The sequence below is a fragment of the Parathielavia appendiculata genome, assembly GCF_033297405.1.
Source record: "Parathielavia appendiculata strain CBS 731.68 unplaced genomic scaffold N657scaffold_1, whole genome shotgun sequence".
Classification (NCBI taxonomy): domain Eukaryota; kingdom Fungi; phylum Ascomycota; class Sordariomycetes; order Sordariales; family Chaetomiaceae; genus Parathielavia; species Parathielavia appendiculata.
The window spans coordinates 3848095-3869258 of NW_026944220.1; the positions used below are offsets into that span (position 1 = coordinate 3848095).

At 56.7% G+C, this 21164-nt stretch overlaps 10 protein-coding genes across 10 annotated transcripts; 4 read left to right on the plus strand and 6 right to left on the minus strand.

Annotated features, from left to right (window-relative positions):
- Positions 1-453: 453 nt before the first annotated feature.
- N657DRAFT_609691 (zf-DHHC-domain-containing protein) lies at positions 454-1950 on the minus strand (the record flags this gene model as incomplete). The annotated part of the gene is made up of 1 exon (XM_062790301.1): positions 454-1950. The coding sequence occupies exon 1, from the start codon at positions 1813-1815 to the stop codon at positions 454-456; it is 1362 nt and encodes a 453-aa protein (XP_062653170.1). The 5' UTR covers positions 1816-1950.
- Positions 1951-2801: 851 nt separating this feature from the next.
- N657DRAFT_72862 (glycosyltransferase family 90 protein) lies at positions 2802-5689 on the plus strand. The gene is made up of 2 exons (XM_062797518.1): positions 2802-2910; positions 2963-5689. The coding sequence occupies exon 2, from the start codon at positions 3069-3071 to the stop codon at positions 5457-5459; it is 2391 nt and encodes a 796-aa protein (XP_062653171.1). The 5' UTR covers positions 2802-2910; positions 2963-3068; the 3' UTR covers positions 5460-5689.
- Positions 5439-6952, minus strand: N657DRAFT_640019 (uncharacterized protein). The gene is made up of 3 exons (XM_062791887.1): positions 6517-6952; positions 5975-6442; positions 5439-5910 (listed from the first exon to the last, which is right to left on the minus strand). Exons 1-3 carry the CDS (start codon positions 6620-6622, stop codon positions 5561-5563), a joined length of 924 nt encoding a protein of 307 aa, XP_062653172.1. The 5' UTR covers positions 6623-6952; the 3' UTR covers positions 5439-5560.
- Positions 6953-8713: 1761 nt separating this feature from the next.
- On the minus strand, positions 8714-9982 carry N657DRAFT_560621 (glycoside hydrolase family 18 protein; the record flags this gene model as incomplete). The annotated part of the gene is made up of 4 exons (XM_062787986.1): positions 8714-8803; positions 8888-9456; positions 9524-9755; positions 9815-9982. 4 exons carry the CDS (start codon positions 9980-9982, stop codon positions 8714-8716), a joined length of 1059 nt encoding a protein of 352 aa, XP_062653173.1.
- Positions 9983-11035: 1053 nt separating this feature from the next.
- Positions 11036-11809, minus strand: N657DRAFT_72896 (uncharacterized protein). The gene has a single exon (XM_062797519.1). The coding sequence runs from the start codon at positions 11676-11678 to the stop codon at positions 11202-11204; it is 477 nt and encodes a 158-aa protein (XP_062653174.1). The 5' UTR covers positions 11679-11809; the 3' UTR covers positions 11036-11201.
- An 895-nt stretch (positions 11810-12704) lies between these two features.
- On the plus strand, positions 12705-14717 carry N657DRAFT_587335 (uncharacterized protein). Its single transcript, XM_062789815.1, has 2 exons — positions 12705-13372; positions 13433-14717. The coding sequence occupies exons 1-2, from the start codon at positions 12938-12940 to the stop codon at positions 14312-14314; spliced, it is 1317 nt and encodes a 438-aa protein (XP_062653175.1). The 5' UTR covers positions 12705-12937; the 3' UTR covers positions 14315-14717.
- A 427-nt stretch (positions 14718-15144) lies between these two features.
- On the plus strand, positions 15145-15795 carry N657DRAFT_630301 (uncharacterized protein; the record flags this gene model as incomplete). The annotated part of the gene is made up of 3 exons (XM_062790969.1): positions 15145-15155; positions 15215-15375; positions 15452-15795. 3 exons carry the CDS (start codon positions 15145-15147, stop codon positions 15793-15795), a joined length of 516 nt encoding a protein of 171 aa, XP_062653176.1.
- A 70-nt stretch (positions 15796-15865) lies between these two features.
- N657DRAFT_640026 (nucleotide-diphospho-sugar transferase) lies at positions 15866-17831 on the minus strand. The gene is made up of 2 exons (XM_062791888.1): positions 16312-17831; positions 15866-16259 (listed from the first exon to the last, which is right to left on the minus strand). The coding sequence occupies exons 1-2, from the start codon at positions 17716-17718 to the stop codon at positions 16191-16193; spliced, it is 1476 nt and encodes a 491-aa protein (XP_062653177.1). The 5' UTR covers positions 17719-17831; the 3' UTR covers positions 15866-16190.
- A 593-nt stretch (positions 17832-18424) lies between these two features.
- N657DRAFT_652810 (DNA glycosylase) lies at positions 18425-19420 on the plus strand (the record flags this gene model as incomplete). The annotated part of the gene is made up of 1 exon (XM_062794335.1): positions 18425-19420. One exon carries the CDS (start codon positions 18425-18427, stop codon positions 19418-19420), a length of 996 nt encoding a protein of 331 aa, XP_062653178.1.
- Positions 19421-19726: 306 nt separating this feature from the next.
- Positions 19727-20800, minus strand: N657DRAFT_630304 (uncharacterized protein; the record flags this gene model as incomplete). Its single annotated transcript, XM_062790970.1, has 2 exons — positions 19727-20321; positions 20553-20800. 2 exons carry the CDS (start codon positions 20798-20800, stop codon positions 19727-19729), a joined length of 843 nt encoding a protein of 280 aa, XP_062653179.1.
- Between the last annotated feature and the right edge of the window lie 364 nt (positions 20801-21164).

Genomic DNA, 21164 nt, shown 5'->3' on the forward strand with positions numbered 1-21164 from the left:
CCCACCAGCAGCCAACGGTTCTGCTGCGAGGGGGAAGGCGGCAGCGCCTCAGCCGCCTGCTAAGCGGCCAGCAGCGGGCAAGAAGCCCGCCGGACTGCAAGCCCGCGATTCGGGCATGAGTCTGAATGGGTCGGACAGCAGCAGGAGTAACACTCCAACGCCGAGTCTGGCAGGGAGCTTGGCAGATGCCTTGTTGGCGCGGAAGAATGCCATGGCGAAGAAGGATGACGACGATGACTGGTAGATAGATAGCGCTCTTGCTGTGAATTGGTGAACAGCGAGGTGCTTTAAACCCGCTTCGTTTCCTCTGCTGCCGCCCCGAGAGCTATTGGCTCCTGTTTAGGTGCTGTCATGACTCACCGGTATTATCGTGCGAAGTGGGATTCCATATGCTACCTGTGATCACCCCCCGCTCAGACATAAAGATAACGTAATCTCACTGAACGAGCAGTTTCAATCATCCTCTCCCCTGGATCGTACCTTACGCCTCCGGATCAGCTCGGCCAAAGGCACATCCTCGTCATCCTTTCGCGCAGGTATGATTTCTTCTTCGACGGCTTCGTCCACGCCATAGTCCCACAGCCGGTCGCCGTCTGAATTTGCCCATGGCTTGGCGACCTCGGTCCCGCCCAGGTCATCCCACTTTTCAAGCTCAGCGACGATGCCGGACCGCTGATGAGCCTGTTGTGCTTGAGCACGCTGTCTCCTTAAAAAATCCTCCTCTTGGCGTTTCGCAAAAGCGGCCTTGACTTCCTCCGGGGTCTGATATGTATCGTATCTATCTTCCTGTTGTCCCGCCGCCCCGGGCCACGCGCCGCGCCTTGCCTGGCGCACCTTCTCCGGGTCAGGAGGCGGCCACAGCCCCGGCAGGTCATTGAAACCGTTCTCTTCCCACTCCCACCCAGTGCCCTTCCCAGGCGTCTCATTATTGATGACAGGCCCGCCTCCAAAGACGGGGAGGAACCACCGCAGAGGGTTCCTCGTCCCCATCGCCTGGGCCATATTCGCAAACACGCCCAAATCATAGGGAAACTCAATTTTCTCGAGCAGCTCCCGCAACGTGGCGTCGTCGTCGCCCCAAAAATACCCGTCCTCACTGTCCATCCTGGCCAGCACCGCCTCGTGCCGCTCCACCTCCCAGTCCTCAATCATGGTACTGTTGAAGACCCACCCCTTGACGGTCGTGTACAGCAGGATCCCCAGCGCGAGGATGGTCGCGCCGTTGGCCAGCGAAAGCAGCGTCAGGCCGACCAGGCTGTGCAGCGACGGGCCGAGGTAGGCCGGCAGGTGGCGGTCGGCCCAGATGGCGGCGACACGTTGCCACAGCAGGGAAGCCAGGTACCACAGCGAAAAATTGGTGTAGAGCAGGAAGCGCAGGAAGTGAGGGAAGGTCTGCATTGAGACGCAGTTGCCGGTCCACGGGCAGTGGTGGTCCATCTTGGGGATGCACCGGCGGCAGTGGCGGCAGTGGTGGGCACGGAGGGGCTTTGGAGCGGCGCATTTTTTGCACCAGCGGGTCGGTTTGAGGGTGTTGGAAGAAGCGATGGGATCGGGGGGTGACGAGGTGGGGGACGGCGGGAAGATGTAGCGGCCGGGATCGACGGTGCAGGCGCGGTAGTAGGTCCACCAGAGGCAGGCGACGAGGGTGTTGAAGGTGAGAGAATCTCTTCCAGTGAGGGGCCCGGGGGCTAGGTCGGGGTCGCTGCTGAAGAGGTATTGTGAGTAGTAGGCTTGAAAGGCGATGAGGGCGCAGACTGCGGGGATGTAGATGAGGTGTAGACCGGGCGTTGACGGACCCGTCTTGAGCGAGGTCATTGCGGAGATCGAATGTGGTGGTCCATGGGCCGCTGTAATGCCAGCTGGGTGCCCGTGGTTTTCGCTGCCGATGATATTAAAGAAGTCGTGTGGCAGGAACTGTTGCTTTGGAGGTCCCGCGTCATGGAACCGACGTCTAAACGAAGATAACCGTGTGTGCTGTATTAACGGTACAATACAACTTCGCTCGAGCTTGTGGTACGCAAATCACCGTATATTACGAAGTAACCGTAATCTATATTACATCAATTCAATGTAATGCCGTATGTTTCAGGGGTTGGGCAAGGGTTTTCAGCGTGCGAATTACGTTAAATTTGGCAGTGCCTCACTCAACATTCAATCTGGACTGAACAGTCAGCACAAGCAAGGATCCATTGAGTGAGATGGAGCATGGAAACTCAGGTACCGTTTCTGGATCTGGATTGATGGAAGGCTGTGTCCAACACTCGAGTTACTGACCTTTCAACAAAGTTGGGGCTCTGCCACTGCGATACCTTACATAGGTAGTGGCAGACAGCGGAAGCTGGCAGCACTCGCGTGTTGCCGTTAACCCCTGACTGACTGCTCTTCACCATGCCCAGCGGGTGGCCGGCCTTGTGGTCAGTCCCATGTCCCTGGTACCCAAGTAGTGTTGGACCTTTGCTAACCGCCATTCCAGTGCCGTCTCATCCTCCTTCTGGCTTGCTCACAGTCTAGAAGATCATCAAATTATAGGTACTCGTCCATTATGCACTGTGTATGTCTTGAAGCCGAAGCTCATCAAGGGAAAGCAGAACATCCCAGACTCTCAACCCTCCTTGTCCTGCTCATCGCAGCGATATCATCATATGCAGCCAGTTTCTGTGCAGCATGGCTGCCAGGCGCAAACGGCAGGTTTGGTGGGTGGCAGGCTTTCTTTACCCCCCTACAATACCCCCAATGGTTGACTGACCGCCGGCAGATGATGAGTTGGGCCCATTAAGGGTCAAGCGGACAAATTTGCATAAGAAACCACGGCGATACTTTCTTCCCGGCTTGGTAGTCTGCATCTTCCTTCGTCTCGAGATATTTCACCGGGTGACTCTTGATCTACAGTGTTCAAGGCCGGGTATCGAGGTGAGCCTTAGGCTGTGGTGTACTGTATCCGCTCGTGGCTCTAATACTGCAGCCAGGCCTTCCTCCCTTTACTGATTCTCTTGTACGAACTTCTGCCCGGCCGCAGGGTGCGGGTCGGCGCCAATGATGACGACGAAAAGGACGATGACGATCCCGGAATGACCGTCTTCGACGCGCTGGGGCGCTGGTTCGGCGAGTCCAAAGCGTCGCTGTCGGTTGGCCTCCTGATGCTCACCTTGGGTACCTACCTTGCATCATCCAACGACCCCAGATCGACTTACTTCTGTTCAAGCAATGACTGGCCAACCCTTATTGCCCTACTTCAATGGGCCGGCCTTCTCCTCGATGCAACCATCGTCATTGCCGTGTGGCGGATCCTTGCCTGGGCGAGAACAACGAAAAACCGCTTGAGAACTCTGAGTGGCATTCTCGTCGTCGCTTTTCTTGGCACTGGCCTGTTCTACTGGCTTTCCCGTCTGCTCTTCTCTACCAGGCCAGTGAGCTACCACTTTCAAAGCCTTGATTCGCTCTATCTTTTCGATGTCATCGTCGATGGCCTCGCCTTTTCCGTCTTCCTCGTGTCGACTAGCCTACTTGCCCCCGATGAAAGCCCTCTGTCGCTATCCGGCATTGTCGCTTTTCTCTCTGGGCTTTCGGAAGCTGTCCAGAAGACCGCCTTGACAGGAACGTGGGAAAACACCTCGCCCGCCACCACTTACTTTGCCCTCATTCTCGTCTGCGTCGGCTTCTCTCATTTTCTTTACGCGAACAACATCCAGCCTGTCGTCTTTGCTCACAGGGCTTTTGTTGTCTTTCTTCTCGTCCTCGTCACCATTGTGGGGACGATTTACACGCCCATCAAGGCGCTACAGGTTATCGACCAGCATCCGTTGGTCAAGATCATCTACGATGCTCGCATTGAGGCCGACCGGTGGCTGGTTCATGCAACCGTCAGCGACTCGTTGTCGGTTGCGGTTCAAGAATACAGAGAGCGCCACAATGGCAGGGAGCCGCCGCCCAAGTTTGACGTTTGGTATCACTTCGCCAAGGAGCGCGGCTCAGTTCTCCTCGACGATTTCCCGCAGATCCAGAACGATCTCCTCCCATTCTGGGGAGTCTCACCGTCCAAGATTAGAGAAGATGTCCGCCGTGCTGCTGCCGAGCCCAACATGGCTCTACTTCAGATTCGAGGTGGCAAGTCTGAGCATACTCTCCCTTCCGCAAGCCCACACAGTGCCGTCATGGATGGTTTAGTCGATCTAGTCAAGGGTTTCGCAGAACATCTTCCTGGTATGGAACTGGCTATCAACCTGGAAGAGCGGCCCCGGGTGCTCGCTCCATGGGATGACATCCAAAGATTCGCAACGACGGCAAACAGAAAGCGCGTCAGCAAACTGTTGCCCCGCACCTCAGACCTGCTCAGTGAGTTGCCTGTGGCTCAGTCTACAGCTAACGACAAACTGCAAGCTCCAGATAATTTTACGCCGGTGAGAGCGGTCCATGAAATGACGGCTCTGGCGTGCCCGCCGGGGACGAGGTCACGGGCAGGGACCCATTGGAATATCCGGGACCTTTGCGCTTCCTGTACCAGACCACAATCCCAAGGTCAGTTCCTGGTCAACTGGCGTCTCTCCCAGGAGATCTGCCACCAATCGGACCTACTTCGCTTGCACAGTCTCCATATGACTCCCGCGGAACGGCGGCCTCTGCAGGAGCTACTCCCCGTCTTCAGCAGAGCCAAGACGGACAGTTACAGCGACATCCTCATCCCGCTGCCGCGGGTCGCTGAGACAGCCGACTCAAACACGGAAGGCTTCGACATGAAGCTCAAGAAACTGTTCTGGCGCGGTAAAGTCGACCGCCTCGGAACCAGCCATGAGCTCGTCCGCGGTGGCCACCAAGAGCGGCTCGTCCACTCACTCAACACGGCTGCGCGCTCGGATAAGACCACGCTTTTGCTGCCAGACAAGAAGAACAGATATGCATTCGAGCAGGTACCGACGGCCGATCTCAACGAGCTTCTGCCCATAGACGTGGCATTCTCCGACTATACAGCTTGCGAACCTGGCGGCAGCAGCATATGCGAAGCTGTCGACGCCGACTTCTCCAAGAACGCCAGCGACGAAAATGCCCTGAGGAGCCAGTACGTCATGGTTGTGGATGCGGACAACGGCCCGCCGCTCGAGTTACTGCCCACTCTGCGGTCGAGCAGCGTCCCATTCTACGCCTCCATCTTCAGGGAGTGGTACAGCGACCGGCTGATGCCGTGGGTCCACTTTGTCCCCGTCGACCTGCGCTATCATGCGCTGCATAGCACGCTGGCGTACTTTGTCGGCATACAGACCAAGGATGGCCGCAGGCTGAACGGGAAGGGTGTGGAGATGAAGGGGCGGCACAAAGACGGGAAGTGGATCGCCGAGCAGGGGAAACGCTGGGCTGGGAAAGTGGTGCGGAGGGAGGATATGGAGGTGTATTTGTTTCGGCTTCTGCTGGAGTGGGGAAGGGTCATTGATGATAACAGGGACGAGCTTGGTTTTGTACTTGTATAGAGGTTGGGGCTATCTTGTTAATTTCTGTTTACTATTCAGCAACGGCTCTCATGGTGCTGGCGTTCTGGTGCATGTAGATGTACAATACATACTACTAGCCCTTATAGTACTTCCTTCAGAAATGGATGCTCCCCGTAGCCCATAGCCTTGATCTGTATCTGCATGCTCTCCAACACCCGCGCCTTGACGTTCTCGTCCTTGATGTCCCATCCGGGGAACAGTCCATGGGCACTCGTAAAATCGTAGTTCTTCAGAATGCTCCACATTCTCGCAATCTCGGAAGCACTCAGGGGAATCATGTTGGGTATACTCCACAGGAAGCTGAACGTGTTCACCCCCTTGGGCCGCTCTCTTGGGTTACCCAGGGCGTCCACAGTCCAGTTAGCCAGCCCTGCTGGCGTCATCATCAAGGTATCGGCCGTGAAGAGATGACCGTCGTACAACAACACCACTTTTAGCATGCACGTCAGCTCTCTTGCCATTCCCAGGTACGTAACAAAGAAAACAATACTCACAACTCCCAGGGAAGTGTCCGCCCAGCTTGATGACCCTCACACCGGTATCCTCCCCATCCACCTCCACCCTCGTCTCGACGACCTCCAGAAACTCCTGGCTCTCCTGGCTCCTCCGCGCCAGCCACCGCCTGTCCTCGGCAGCCAGATACACCGGGCAGCCAAACGCCTCAGCCCACTCGAGATGCGAGGAGTAAAAATGCGGATGCGAGATGACCATGGCGCGGATGCCGCCCATGGCCCGGACGCGGCGGACCGTCTCGTCGTCGAGGAACGTGACGCAGTCCCACAGCACGTTGCCCCGGGGCGTCTGGATCAGGATGGCGCGCTGGCCGATGGCGAACTTGGGGACGGTCACGATCGAGGTGAAGCGCGGGTCCCCCGGGAAGGGGTGGAATTCGTTGCGTCGCTCCTTTTCGGAGCGCAGGGCTGAGAGGGTGGTGAAGCTCTGGCCGGACGGAGGGGTGTATTCTGTTTGCGTTAGTTAGGGTCATCTCGGTTGTCGTATTATCCATATACGGGAAGTTTTCGCTGGATCAACGTACGACGGGGATCATCGCAGATGAAGCATGTGGTGAGAGCGCTGCGATCAGAAGTGGGATGTTGCGTGCCGCAGGTGTTGCAGACGAGGTACAGGGAGGAGTCGGCCATATTTCAAGGTGCGCCCTGGTGTTTAGATATCTCACATGTATAGACACGACAGCGGATGGGGCAAAAAGCGTGAGAAAGGACGACGTCTGACAGATTTGTTGTTCTATTTTCTGTCCAAATCCCTAGCCAGTGAGTTTCTTTTGGGATATCCCGTCGAGCGCGAAGGTAAGGTAGGAATACTGCGGGGTTGCTGTTGAGCAACAGGAATACGGGCCAATTCAGCCATCATCCTCTCTCACATGTCTACTCGTCGGGGCTTCAAAATCGCCGATTCTCCTAGTCGCCAAGGCTCCTAGTCGGGTACGTTGAAATGAACAACGACCATTGAACTGAACAACCTTAGCACCCTTTCGCACTCAAAGATAACCCTAACGCGTTACACGCCAATTTACATCACATGATTGCCAAGTCATGTTAAGCCAATCAAGTCGCCCCAGATTTTTATCCAACCGAGTCGCAGTGCACAGCCATTAGTAGGTTAGGGTTGGAAGTGTACATGGGAGCGAATGGGTGCCAAGCTTGCCAAGATTGTTCAGTTAAACAGACATCAGTCATTTAACGTACCCGATTACTACGATCGATGATTACGAAGGCCCGACGAGTGCGGATGATAATCATTTTTGCTAAAACGTAACGTCATGAGAGCCAAGAGGGCTGGTAATGAGCGAGGTAGCATCATATAGAACCCTAACCCCGGTCGGCCCAAATGAAAGAAAAGTGGGGTGGGAAAAGGAGTTTGGAAAACACAGGGCCAAAAGACATGAGGAGCTTCCTTAGTTGGAAGATGAGAATGGTTTTCCGGAGACAAATATGAGTATGCTTTACTTTGGGCTTTACTCAACTAGGACCATTCTAGGCAGGTTTCAGCTGCAATGATGCACACTGCCACTCTGGGCTCAGATGCTTTTCTCGCTGGGATCTGGGCTGCCAACGTTGCTTCGAGTCCAGAAATCCAGGGCATCAACCTCATCAAGTCAACCCAAGCCCTCCGTATTCTAACAAGTACCCCGCGTAAGGCTGGCCATCGGAGTCCTACACTCAGCTGGGACGGGGCTGGACCCTCCGTACCGTACCTGAGGATCCCCCACTGTCCATCTCATGTGGCTGTCCGCGGCTGCATTTCAGCCCAACCCGAATCTCGGCCGCCAACCCCTTCCATCCCACTCCCTGCCAACGACATACCATCTTGATCGCCCTGCGAGATGATCTGTCTGATAGAGGTCGCCGCCAACAAAAGAACCAAGCATCCATCAATTCTCGCTCCACACAGCGAGGGAGAGACGTGGCAGCCTCTCGGGCCCGATCAATGACACAGCCCCATACCGGTCGTACCCATCACTGGGCTCGGATTTCCACGCCGTTTCTCTCTCTTTCGATTCCAGCTTGGGCATCTAACCTGATGTCGTCACACAACACATTGCAGAAGCCGAAAGTTGGAACCCGAATCTTGGGATCTCCATGGTCTCGTGCCATCCCAGTTGCCTCACCCGCCCTGGCTGGGGCGTACAGCATCAGATCTGTGCGACTTCAGGCGCGCCCTCCTTGGCCTGCCATTGCTTGCTGGAATGACCCCTGGCCCGGGGAAGAACTTCCTGACGGTTGCTAGACACCAACCTGCAATGCAGCCTGAGAAACACGTCACCAACTCCCAAGGGGCAACAAGGGACGAACGATGGGGAACTCTCGAGCTCGATGAGAGCTTTGACGGTCTATCCCATGTGTTGGCCATCGATCAGCAAGTACTTTTTCTCAATACCCCAACGCGGGGAAGAAGTCCTTGATGGGTGCGCCATGACCCTTGCTTGTGCTACCATCTGCAAGTCGGGTGTGCTTGAAAAGGAAAGGAATAGGAAACAAGAGAAAAGAAGAAAGAAAAAAAGAAGGATCTATGCCAAACTCGCCTTTTCTAGACTGTTCAAAACACCACTAGGAAAATGCGCGTGACAATACCACTCCCTCCACATCGTCATGGACTTTTGTGTCAGTTCTTCAGGTTTGAAATACAGATCAGAACACAAGTGCCAGGCCAGCTGCCAGGTCAGAGGCCTGGACCAGAATAGAAGGCAACCCAAAATTCAGAGTAGTGCGCCATCAAGAGCTGTGGAATGCCTTGAAGCCGGCCGTGATGAGGCTCCGTTTGCTCTCTTTCGCATCCGACGGTGCGCTCCAGTAGAACAGCCCCTATGTGCAAGATTTGTCAGCACAGATGTCAACACAGAAAGGGGAGGAGAGGAGGGGTGGGCTGGTTCTCTGAATCATACATACCCCGAGACCCTTCTGCTTGCAATACGTAGCCTTCACCTGGACCGTCTCGGGGTTGTCGTACGTGACGAACCCGCCGTCGGCACCCACGCACTGTGCCGCGATCGCCCTCCTGTCCACCTGTTCCCTGGTCCCTTTCCGGGGAAGCTGGCTGTACTCAATCGTCCCGTCGCTTCCGCCAACGCCCCGGTTCTTGTGGCCCGGTCCGGCAACATGGAGGAAGCTGCGCCCAAAGAGCGGTATCCCCAGCAGGATCATCCTCCCAGGCACGCCTGAGGCAAGGAGGTGCCTGACCGCCAAGTCGCCCGACGGCTCATCCTTGTTGGTCGAGTAGAGCTGGGCGTGGTGGCCGCTCTTGAGCGTCCATTGGCCGAAGAAGTCGTATGCCGTCAGATTGAGCGTGTCGAGGTACTCCGCAGCTTGCCGTAGGTCGATGTTTTGTAGCACGGGTTTCGCGGCCGGGAGTGCAGCGGTCAGCAGGTAGCGGTCCTCGGGGAGGTGGATTCGAATCGCTGCAACCAAGGCGAGGAAGTCGTTCCCCTGCTCTGGGGTGCATGGGTATTCCCATACAACTATTCACTTCCTTTTAGCATCGGGGTCGTCGACTAACCTGAATGTAGAATAATGCCCAAGACTTACCGTCAATGCCATCCAGACCCGACGCTTCAATCAGGCCCCGGGCCGATCGACCAAACTTGTCCCGGAGGACGGCGTTGGACGCCACGATGGGGAATGTCTCGGCCGAGTCACCGCCACCGATGGAGAGCACCACCTTCAAGTGCGGATACCGCTGCTTGAGGTGCATCAGGGACCCCAACGCGCCGTGGACGCCATCACAAGGAGCCCCGGCATCGGCCCACTCGTCGCTGAGCTGGTTATAGAGCTTAGTAGAAGGTAGAGAGAGCTAAGACCGAGAGGCAGCCGACTTACAAATACGCCTCCGTCCGCCGTCACGCTGGCAAAAGCGTAGTAGACGCGGTTGATGCAGCCATAGTTCAGTTGGCCTGGTGTGTCCCCGTTGTATACTCGATAATTTGGCCAGTACACTGCGTTGGTGTACATGAAGGGGGCACGGGGCTTGCGTAGAGAAGAGGACATGATGCTGCGAGTTGGTTGTGATACCAACGAAGAGCTCGGCCTGTAGGGAGATGGTGCATGGGAGCGGGGGCTTCTGAGCGGGCGGCGACGACGAAAGTTGCGGCGGTCACGGCTCACTTAAGACGCTGGCGACTCGGAGTACATCGACACTTTCCCGGACGGGGCTTGAGCCAATGCATGATGGACAGATGTGTTCGTGGTGCGGGTCGGGCACCAAAGGCATACGGAGAGAGAACGGATCACGAGACTTGCGTATTTACACGCAGCGATCAACTGCGCGCCTGTGGAGCGTTCAGGATGTAGTGCCGGCGGCCTACCAAAGTCTATGAGGCTCAGGAGCGGGCATCAGAACGGGAACCAACTCTCAGGGTTTGGGATTTGCGTAAGGACTGGGGCACGGCATGATTTCGTATGGACAGAATGGTGGTCAGGGGTGGGACCGCTTCGATCAAGTGAACCGGGAGCGATCCGAAGACGATGCGTGGCTGCGTGACCGGATAGTCAGCTGCTAGACAACAGGGGCCCGGACGAATGAATCCGTCTATACAGCCAACACGGCAACCTCTAGCGGACAAAGGGGACATAGCAGTGCATCTTTGTCAACACCTCGCGCTTGGCCCTGACTGTCGTAATGTGGGAAGGCCGAGGGCGGAGAATGGTCGAGCGGTCTCGTCCGTACTATGAGGGGGTCCGCTGAGCACATCTCACAAAGTGCCGATCTCCGCTCTCGCGTTCTGGGTCGATGGATTCTCAGTTCTGGATCAGGATTGCCGCCCAATCAACCTCCCGTTCCCAGCCCAGGGGTGAGGGTAATGGGGCAGCTCGGCGTAGCACCGCAGATTTTGGGTACCTCGACTGAGGAGTATTCGAGACGGCGCCAGGCGTAAAGGAGCCCAGGTGAGAAATACACCAGGGTGAGTGAGGTCAAGGGCGTATTGAGTTTATAAGGCAGCATTAGTCGGACCCACCCTGATGACCCCCGTATTGTGTTTTGGCTGCTGGTGACGCACGACATGCAAGGCGGACCGATATGCCGGGAATCACCCTCATCTACCGCTTACACGCCGCAGTCGGACCAGCACTTCCCCTGCTTGGCCCACAGGACAGAGGGCTTGGAACGTGCCCAGACCCTCTGCGGGAGAAGCAGTCTGGAACGCGTTCTTGACACCATGCAGTCCGCGAAACAACTGACAAGGCCCTGTTGACCGAGGAAGCGGCTTCAAGTCGGCCGAGGCTGGCCTAAGAGAAGGCTCAGAGACGAAGTCAAGCCTTGATTCAGGAGTGTTCGTGTCTGCTGGGCATGCTGCTTGGGCATCGCACCGCCAATGGCTGCTGTAGACGCTGACATCAAGGCCTCCCTTCCTCGGCTGCTAACGCACCAGAAGACCGGGCAGCAGAGACCACCCCACCTGACTTCAGGTTCTGAGTTTTGGGAGTTCAAGACTAGACTGGTCTTCCCAACGGTCCAGTGGAACTTGAAGGAAGGGCTCCGACGTAGGGCACGGCGTAGGCTGGCAGGCAAAAATGCCAGCTCATCCCGTCGCGACATCCACATGGCAGCCAAGTCTGACTGTTCCTGATTGTTCCTTGCCTGAGATTGGATTGAACAAGCGGCTGCCCATGTGATGAACCTGGCTTTCCAGAACAATTCCTGCCCCTCACCTGGGTTGAAAACCGGCCCCCCACTCTTGGCCATTCTACCCGCCTTCGACGGGACTCAGATCTCGGCAGATTCCGAGACTCCCGGTCTCGATCACACAGAATCCCTGCTGGTTTGTGTAAGTTCCAGGCCAGGGCCAGGTACCTAGGGTAATTCGCCAAGCCGCTGGAATAACAGCCTGCCGAAGAAGGAGCTTTGTGAGAGAAGCAGCGTACGGAGTACCTACCATCTGCCAGCAAGGCGATTTGCGTTCAGCCCGACTTGGTGCGACAGCCAGGCACTTCTTGGCCCTGCGAGTCATCCGATACCCCAAGCAGGGGTGCTGGATGGGTGATAGGGTGGGGGAAGCCAACAATTCTCCGCGCAGGACAAGGCCAGAGATCTGCTTCGGCTGGGTACCAATCGACCATCTTGTCCGTCCCGGTGAGGCTGCGAGTTATCGATCTGTGATTGCAAGGGACAATATCGCCTTAACAATGCCGCCAAAGACCTTGCACAAGGACCTGTCTTAAAAGTCCACGTAGCTAGTGATCGCCCGCATTGCACGCCAATGTCGAGTCCCGAACCGAAGAGAGACGTAGGACCGTCTTCGGCCGGCGACGTCGAACGGTGCAAAAGAAGAGGGAGGCTTGAGGGATATTGGCTGGGCATATTCATCGCCCGAGGGAGAGCCTGGCTGGAAGGTGACCAGTTGTATGTGGATTTTCATTTTGAGAGGACTTGACTGACACAACTCATTCAAGCCACTCAACCGCCTGAGGCACTGACCTGCCCGCCGGTCGGCACCGATAGTCGGCGGATCGGCCGAGGAGCCGATCGGTGGCACGGTAGGCAGCACTGCATCGGCGAATATCGTTATCTTCCGCTGGATTGCGGAACGTGGCTCGGTCTGAAGGGAATGGAACGTTATCGGCGATCGCTTGGCCTGCAAAACAGTAGTCTGTAACAATTCGTTATTTGGAAGGTAACTATCACTTCGAATTGTCGTAATTACGTGTAGTCCACGGATGTCAGATTGCCCCTCCCCAAGCCAAGCACATGTGGCTTGGCACTTCCATTCACATCATCACTGTTCCACCTGGATTTCCAAGACCAGCCGAAACGGTGGCTCTTCATAGAACACACAGCTCGCCAGAGACAGATTTCCAACATCTCAACCATTGCAGCGGCGTGTTGTTTTTGCGAAGCAGCCTATATTTCAAACGACCGGACCTCAACGAGATTGAGCAGTCGCTACGCCACCTCCTCAGTCGCATCAACCAACCTGGGCCCCGAATTTTGGTGTTGGCGCCGCCATGGCAGAACCCAGCAGCGATAACGACGCCACCATCACCTTCAAGGTGAAGAGCTCGAATGACAAGACGCATACCATCACCATGGCCGAATCGGCCACCGTCATGGATCTCAAGACGAAGCTCGCCGGGATTGATTTCGAGGATACGCCACCCGAGAGGCAGCGGCTTATCTACTCCGGCCGCATCATGAAGGACGGCGATGCCCTGAGCGTCTACAAGATCAAGAACATGAACACCATTCACATGGTCAAGAGCGCCCGCAGCAATCCTACCCCAGCCTCTGCCAGCGCGTCGACCTCGACATCTACTCCCGCCGTTCCCCAAAACATGGCTGCCGGCTCTGAGGCCGGCGACCTTCTTACTGGCCTGACTGGGGCCCGCTTTGCCGGCCATGCCAACTTACCAAGCGCAGACTTATTTGGTGTAGACGGTGGGGTGAGTTTCTATCTCTCGGGGTGGTCTTTGAGCTCAGAGCGCTAACCCGAAGACGCTTAGATGGGCGCACCGCCAAACGAGGACCAGCTGGCCGAGATGTTGTCGAACCCGGTGCTTGCGCAGAGCATGAACGAGGCGCTTAACAATCCCGCCTTCATCGACTACATGGTCCGGGCGAATCCCGCGCTTGCGAGTATGCCCAACGCCCGCGAGATGCTCCAGTCGCCCTACTTCCGGGAATTGATGACCAACCCCGAGGCAATTCGGATGGCAGCGAGAATGCGCCGGTTAATGGAAGGAGGAGGGGGAGCGGCCGCTTTTCCGGCTCCCGGCGCCACGGATACCACACCTGCCGGTGCACCAGGAACCGCCGGGTCCGCAGCGACGGCTACCGACAACAACAATCTCGACTCGCTCCGGGCCCTGGCCGACTCCCTAGATGCGGACAGCAACGCGTTGAGGAACCAACTCACCCCTCTCCTAGGCATGCTACGTAGCTTCCCACCGAGCGCTCCCTCGGCCGGAACAGGAGCCGCTGGCCAAGCAGCCGCAGCTCCAGGCCAGGCTGCCGCTCCGTCCGGAACTAGCGCTGGATTAAGTGGCAACGCCAGCCAGCCGCCGAATCCTTTTGCTGCATTGCTCGGCTTGGGCGCACCAAGAGCCGCCCAGGGTGCTCAGGCCAACAACCCCTTTGGACTGCCACCTATGTCGCCCGAAGCCATGCAGCAACTCGCGCAATTGTGGGGCTCGGGAGCCGGACTGGGTTCGCCAGCGGCGGCTGCTGCGCCGGTCGACAACCGGCCCCCAGAGGAGCGTTACGCTGAGCAGCTGCGCCAACTCAATGACATGGGCTTCTTCGATTTTGAGAGGAACGTGACCGCGCTGCGCCGTAGCGGGGGCAGCGTCCAGGGAGCCGTTGAGTATCTGCTTTCGAACACATGAGATACGTCCTGAAGGGCTCATAAGGGATCGGTAGATTGAGGAGGGGCGAGTTGTGGATTTTGCGCAGGCGGGGTTTTCCATGAGGCAAGAGCCAAAGGAACGTGAGGCAGAACTAAATCAGCGATGCATGTGTATGGAGGCCTCTTCCTTCGCTCGGTTTTTACGTGATAATCTGTCTGTTCCTCGTGCCGAGGAGGTTGTCACAGCTCATTGTGTACGGTTTAATTTGTCAAAGAAGCAGCCCCGAGATTCAGGTTTGCCTTGATAGATCACACTGCTATGAGATTCGATATCTCAGTCAACGAAGCGGAAACCGTATCCGTAAACAGCTCAGGGTTGCCTCAGCCTGTCTTACTCCGGAATTCACGTGTCAGGGAGGTAGATTTTCGCCGGCCAGGATGATCGGTACGCTATGGAAGTATATCTCTTACTTTCCGTGATACTCAGGTTTGATATGCTGAACTTAGTCCGAAGTTCCGAAGATGAGATCTCTCAAAGTTGTGCCCCCCACATCACCCCAACTGTCGGAGTTACGGCTCTGCTAATTAGGCCCCGTTTTTTCAACAGGTCTCGTGGGCCACGAAATGACCGTCGATCATCTAGAACACTGTGGAGAAGTCCCTGTGTTGTGCTGTATATGGCTTTCTTTCTCGGGTTGCGTTGAGAAGCAAGACATCACGTTACCACTGGTCTCTTTCAAGACTTCTATGAGACTGCGAGATTGTTGTATTCATGACTGTTCCTTAAGACGCGGCCCCTGCCTATAAGTACCCTCAAACAGTCCTTGAGTGCCAACCGTGCTCTCACTTAGCTTACCAACACCACACAAAATGCTTCGATGGTGAGGATGCCTCATCGCTCAGTTGTCATCATAGCCTACAAGACTGACGGTGCGCTCAGGTACCAGGCCCGCCTCGCGGCGCGGCCCCTGCTAACGCAAGCCTTGACGACCTCGTTCCTCTTCGCGGTGGGCGACATCACAGCGCAGCAATTAGTCGACAAGAAGGGCAACGAGAAGCACGACCTCGCTCGCACGGGTCGCATGGCCCTCTACGGCGGCGGTACGTTGAACCTCGTCACTTTCACCCCGAGCTTTGGCCTTGTTTCTCTTGTCACTAAATTCTATAAAAACAATAGTCGTCTTCGGCCCCGCGGCAGCGACCTGGTTCAAGTTCCTCTCGCGGCACGTCAACCTGCGCTCGCCCAACGCCACCATTCTCGCGCGCGTGGCCTGCGATCAGGGAGTATTTGCGCCAACCTTCATCGGCGTATTCCTCTGCAGCATGGCGGTGCTGGAGGGGGGCTCGCCCAAGGAAAAGTTACAAAAGAGCTACTGGGAGGCGCTCACCACCAACTGGATGATCTGGCCGTTTGTGCAGATGGTCAACTTCAAGCTTGTCCCGCTGCAGCACCGGCTGCTGTTCGTGAACGTCATCAGCATCGGGTGGAACTGCTATCTGAGTTTCTTGAACAGTTCGTGAAGGGCCCGGTATGGGAAGGGGTGGTTTTAGACGACTGGCGGTTTGAAAGGGCGTGATAGATGTTCTGTGAGATGGCATCTGGGATCTAGCCATTTAGCCATTGAGCGCCGATTTTTTTTCTTCTTTCTCTATTTTATAAACTCATGGACATTTACTCGGGGAGTCATTCAGAGCCATGAAACCCCTGCTTGCTCGTGACATTAAATCTAACGCCTGGCTAGCCCCATGACCATGAACCGTGCCTATAGTGTCCAGACAAAGTATATGTGGACACTAGGCTACCATATTAAGATAGTCCTTTTTCTTTATTCCAAGCATCCGTATTCCAAATCCATTCCCCAGAGTAGGAAAATCAAGCACCCACACCCGCTTCCTTGTCCGCGCGGATATGCCTCTTAGTCCACGTTTATGAGAGCTGGCGCTGTGATGGTTTGGCCAGCAAATTTCTCGAGGCCCTCGCCACCCTAAAAGCATGAGTCAGCAGTGTATATGGAACGGCCCGTCGTGAAAACTTACGTAGCTCAGCAGCGGGCTCACTTCAATGCCTGCCTTGGGATCCTCGCTGACAACAGTGGCACCAGCCGCCTGCACCCAACGCCTTCCCTGGGCCATGATATCGTATTTGCTGGTGTCGGGGTCGTCCTCGCCCGTGCCGCGGGCATTCTTGAGGGGGCTGAATTCGTCCTCGCGACGGACTTCCATGCATGCGAACTTGCTCATGCTCAGCATTGGGAAGACGTCAAACACGAACTGCTCCAACTTGATGCCGTTGGGCTTGGTTGGCTTGACGGTCTCGCCAGACTCGAGGTCGGCATAGGGGATCTTCTTACGCGCCACGTGGTGTGGCAGGGTCTTCGCCCACTGGGGGATTGTCTCGAGGAAGCGGAACGAGTAGTAGTGGTTGACAATGTTGGCAGCACGGAACCTGAGCACACCAGGCTGCTTGGGGTCTTCCTCAGCAGCGATTGCCGGGTCGATCTCGCTGTACTCGACCACGTCTGGGCGGCCGTTCTTGCACACGATTAGACCGACGCTCTCGGTGGCGTTGCGCTTGCGCACGACTTTGGTGGCAATGTCGACATTCAACGAGGCCGAAAAGCCGATGAAGACAGGATCTGCCACCTTGACGAGGCAGTTGTCCACACAGTAAGCATGGATGTGCTCGATCCCCCGCGTCTTCATGTCGTCCAGCAGCTTGGACTCAACCAGGGCGTTGTAGATGCCGCCGTTGCCGTCGGGCGCTACGGCTACCTTGCTCTTGCTCTCGAGCAGGATCTTACCGTCGTTGGAGATGCAGGGAAGGACTCCCTGCTCGAAGATGAAGACGTTCTCCGGCTTCAGTCCGAAGTAGTTGTGTTCCTTGAAGAACTGCTCGGTAGGCCCGCGGGTTGGTCCGGACGTCATCACATACCACGGGACGGTGACGCCGCTGATGCCAGCCTTCTTGGCGGCAAGCTCCTCGACCTTGCGAATACGCTCGGCCTGGATCTGGAACAGCGACTTGGCAGACGGCAGGCCGATGTCGAAGCAGCCCTTGGGCGCAGAGCTGCCAAGACGGGTCCCCTGACCGCCCGCCATGAGGACCACGCCAACCTTGTTCGCGGCGATCAGGTCGAGCCCCTCCGAATACCAGCGGTCAATGTCTTCGGGCTTGGAGTCCATGATGCTGGCGCGGGCCGAGTCCGGCAGAGGCTCGAGTGATGGTTTGGCTGCTCCGTCATCCTTGGTTTCGGGCGGGGCAAGGGCTTTGGCGGCAATGGTGTTGATGTAGGTTGGGTCAAAAAGGGCCAGTTGCTGATACAGTGACGCCTTGTCCTCGCTGGACAGAGAATCGTAGAATGTGAACACCTGGCCTTGGCCGGCAAGTGTGTACTTTTGCTTGAGCTCCGAGAGCTGCTGGGGTGTTGGTTCCTGCGGGGCCATGGTACGAGTTGCGGTTGATGAAAGCGAGTGCTTTTACGATGTAAAATCCGAATGGCACGTCGAGTCGACTTGTGCTAAGTGATGAAGTGAGAAATCAAGAGCGAGCGGAGATCTTTTCGAAAGCACAAGAAGACGAGGTCAATAAGAAACGACCTGAACACAACACAGCCCGTTCGACCAAGTCCCAACCTGGCAACCGCAGTCCAGGAATGCCCCACAGTCGGCTCCATGCCGCGCCACGCTGGTTGCAAGCCCCACCTTGTGCGAGAAGGACGGGTTTCTATTTGCTGAGATTGACATGGGACCATCTGAACTGCCGCGACGCTGTTCTCGTTCTTTTGGTGGCACACTGCTATTTAAATCCGACATTGAGGCTCAGACTTCCAGGCCGTTAAGGAATACTCATCTCAGAGAACGCACCCAGCCAGAGAGATATACGGTACCCGGTTCTCGTTCTATGCATTAGGCGGGTGTTGCCTGGGTGGCGCTTCCGCCCGTCCGTCAGGGGTCGTTTCCGGGGCAGGCAGATTCGCCCCTTGCTAAAGAAAGATCAGATGGCGATTGCCTCGAACTTTATCTCTAACCAAAACACATCCGTTGCCGCCAGACTTGAATGAACACTTCTTTTTTCACCTGATAATCTTGTAAAAGCGGTTGTAATCGGAGTTCCAGAGTCATACGTTGGCTCATCAGCATGGCATCCGAGATGACGGACGACTCCCGTCCGGCGCCTACCTTCCAGGGCCGTCTCCAACTGGATAGCTTCATGTTCAACGCCAGTGCGGCGACCGTCGGGCCACGACGTAGCCCCCGGCTCTCCACCAATTCTTCAACGGCAGCCCGGCCGCCAGCATCGTCGAAAATCTCACCGGCACGCGCAATCACTAAGCGCAAAGCTTCCACCCAGGCCGACGACAGCGTCGGCGCTGACGATGACATAGGAGACATCTCTTCCCCCTCCTCCTCATCATCCACCGCCAGCCGTACCAAGCGCCCGCGCCAAAAGTCAGGCTACGCCCCCCCATCGGTTTACGCCCATCTTCCCCACCTACCTGACGCCATCGCGCCAAATCTCCTCATCTTCTTCATCGGCCTGAACCCAGGCATCCAGACGGCGCGCACCGGTCATGCCTATGCGCACCCCACCAACCTCTTCTGGCGTCTTCTGCATTCCTCCGGCATCACGCCGCGCCTGGTCTCGCCGACCGAGGACCGGCAGATGCCCGCGCTTTACTCGCTCGGCCTGACAAACATTGTTTCCCGGCCGAGCCGCAACGGGGCGGAGCTGAGCAAGGCCGAGATGGACGCGGGCGTAGCCATCCTGGAAGAGAAAGTGCGGCGGTGGCGGCCCGAGGTGGTGTGCGTTGTTGGCAAGAGCATCTGGGAGAGCATGTGGCGCGTCAGGCACGGGCGGGCCATCAAGGCGAGCGAGTTCCGCTATGGGTGGCAGGACGAGAAGGAGAACATGGGGCTTGTCGAGGGCGTGGTGCAGAAAGAGGAGGAGAAGGAGGAAGGGGTTGTTTATGGCGCGGATTGGAAGGGGGCGAGGATATTTGTGGCGACGAGTACTAGTGGGTTGGCGGCCACGTTGAAGCCTAAGGAGAAGGAGGAGATTTGGAAGGAGTTGGGAGAGTGGACTGTGAAGAGGAGGGCTGAAAGGGCGGCCGCTACGGCTGCTGCCGTGATGGTGGAAAGGAACTGAAGTTGTGGACGATAACCCTATCTCACTACAGTACAGTAAACCACCTCCGCACTGACGACACTTCACCATAGGTCATATGCTTTCGTTATCTCTTGAAATCCGCTCTCTGGAAATAGAGGAATGATTCGATCGAGCTTTTCTATTCAGCACGCCAAGAAGCCGTAAAGGAGACTGATGAGCCTACTCCTGAAACGCCGTCTCGTGTCGATGGGTATAACTTCATAAGGTCCAGCCAAAAAGAAAAAGCGACGTCGGGAAACGTAGGTAGAATACAACTTAGAAACCCAACCCTCCAAAGCGTTTGCCTTAGGCGGTAAGGACAATGGCGCAGACGGCCGCAACGACGGGCCACCACCCGGCGTGCTGCAGCATGGTGCGCAACCCGCCGGCGGCACCGTCGGAACCCTCGGCACCGTTGGGATCCTCGTCGCCACCCGCGGCCGTGGTACCGTTGGGCAGCGTGCCGTTGATCAAGATCGTGCTGGTGCCATTCACATCGGCGACGGTGATGAGCGTCTTGTTGAGAGCGGCATAGCTGCCGTTGCCGATTAGGTCCGCCAGGTATTGCTGATCGCTGTTCTCGTCGCAGCCGCAGACCTGGTACGGATCGCAGGCGCACGTCACGGGCTTAGACTCGTTCCGCTGGGCGGACTGGTTGTAATAGCCGTACGGGTGGTTGAAGTGGTACATGTGCGCGCCGTACAGCCACACGCCGGGCCAGAAGGCGAGGAAACTCACGGCGAAGAAGACTGGAACTAGGCCCGACGGGGACCGGGATCCGGACTTGTACGGCACGGCCGCGCCGCCGCCATAGTATCTCCCACCGCCGTAGCCCGCTCTCGCACCACTGCCCGTCGTAGTCCTACCCCCGGCATTCGAGCTGGAAGAGCCACGGCCGCTACTATAAAAGAGGGTATATCAGCAACAGTAGCAGGAAACAATCTTTGGCGCAATGAAGGCATGACGCACCGGCCGGAGGAGGTGGATCCGCCGCGCGAGCCGGAACCACTGTTGGAGCCGGAACCGCCTCTACCCCTGCTCGGTCGCCGGTTACCACAGCTTAAGGCCAGGCGTGCCAACGACCGGCCCAGGAGCCGTCATGACAAAAAGATGAAGGGGAAATGGTACTTACGACCCTGAAGAGCCGCCGCCGGAGCGACCTCCGCCGCTACTACCGCCGCTGCTTCCACCACCTCCGCGACCGCCTCCTCCACCGCCGCCTTTCCGCTTCCACAGCTCCTCGTGTGATGACTCGTCGCTCTTTGTATCCTGCAGCGCCGATCGAAGTGTCGCGGTTTCCGGTGCAGGTGGTGCAATGAGAGCGTTGACCGCGACGTCGCCAAGGAGCGACGACGCGATGAAAAACAAGCTGAGCCGCATGAGGTCTTGAGGTGTGATGGCTAATTAGGATGCGATCCAGATAAGAATAAGTGGGTATTAGGCGCTCGAAGCGGCAAACGGATGCCAGTTAGCTAGGTTTGTAGGGAAATGTGAAAGGTTACGGATGTGCAGGAAAGAGAATCGGGCCTGGATATAACGGGAGAATCAAGGAGGCGCAGGTAGCGGCACACCGATGATGCAGCTTGAGGATGGTCAGGTTTGGGCGTGCGCCAAGAAAGACCCTGTGTGGCGGGATCGTCATTCCATGATGTGATGGATATAAGCACGGAACAAAGATCGGGTTGCAAACCGCCAACAAGCGAGCGGTGTAGTTTGCCAGACCAAGTGTACACAGCCATCAGGT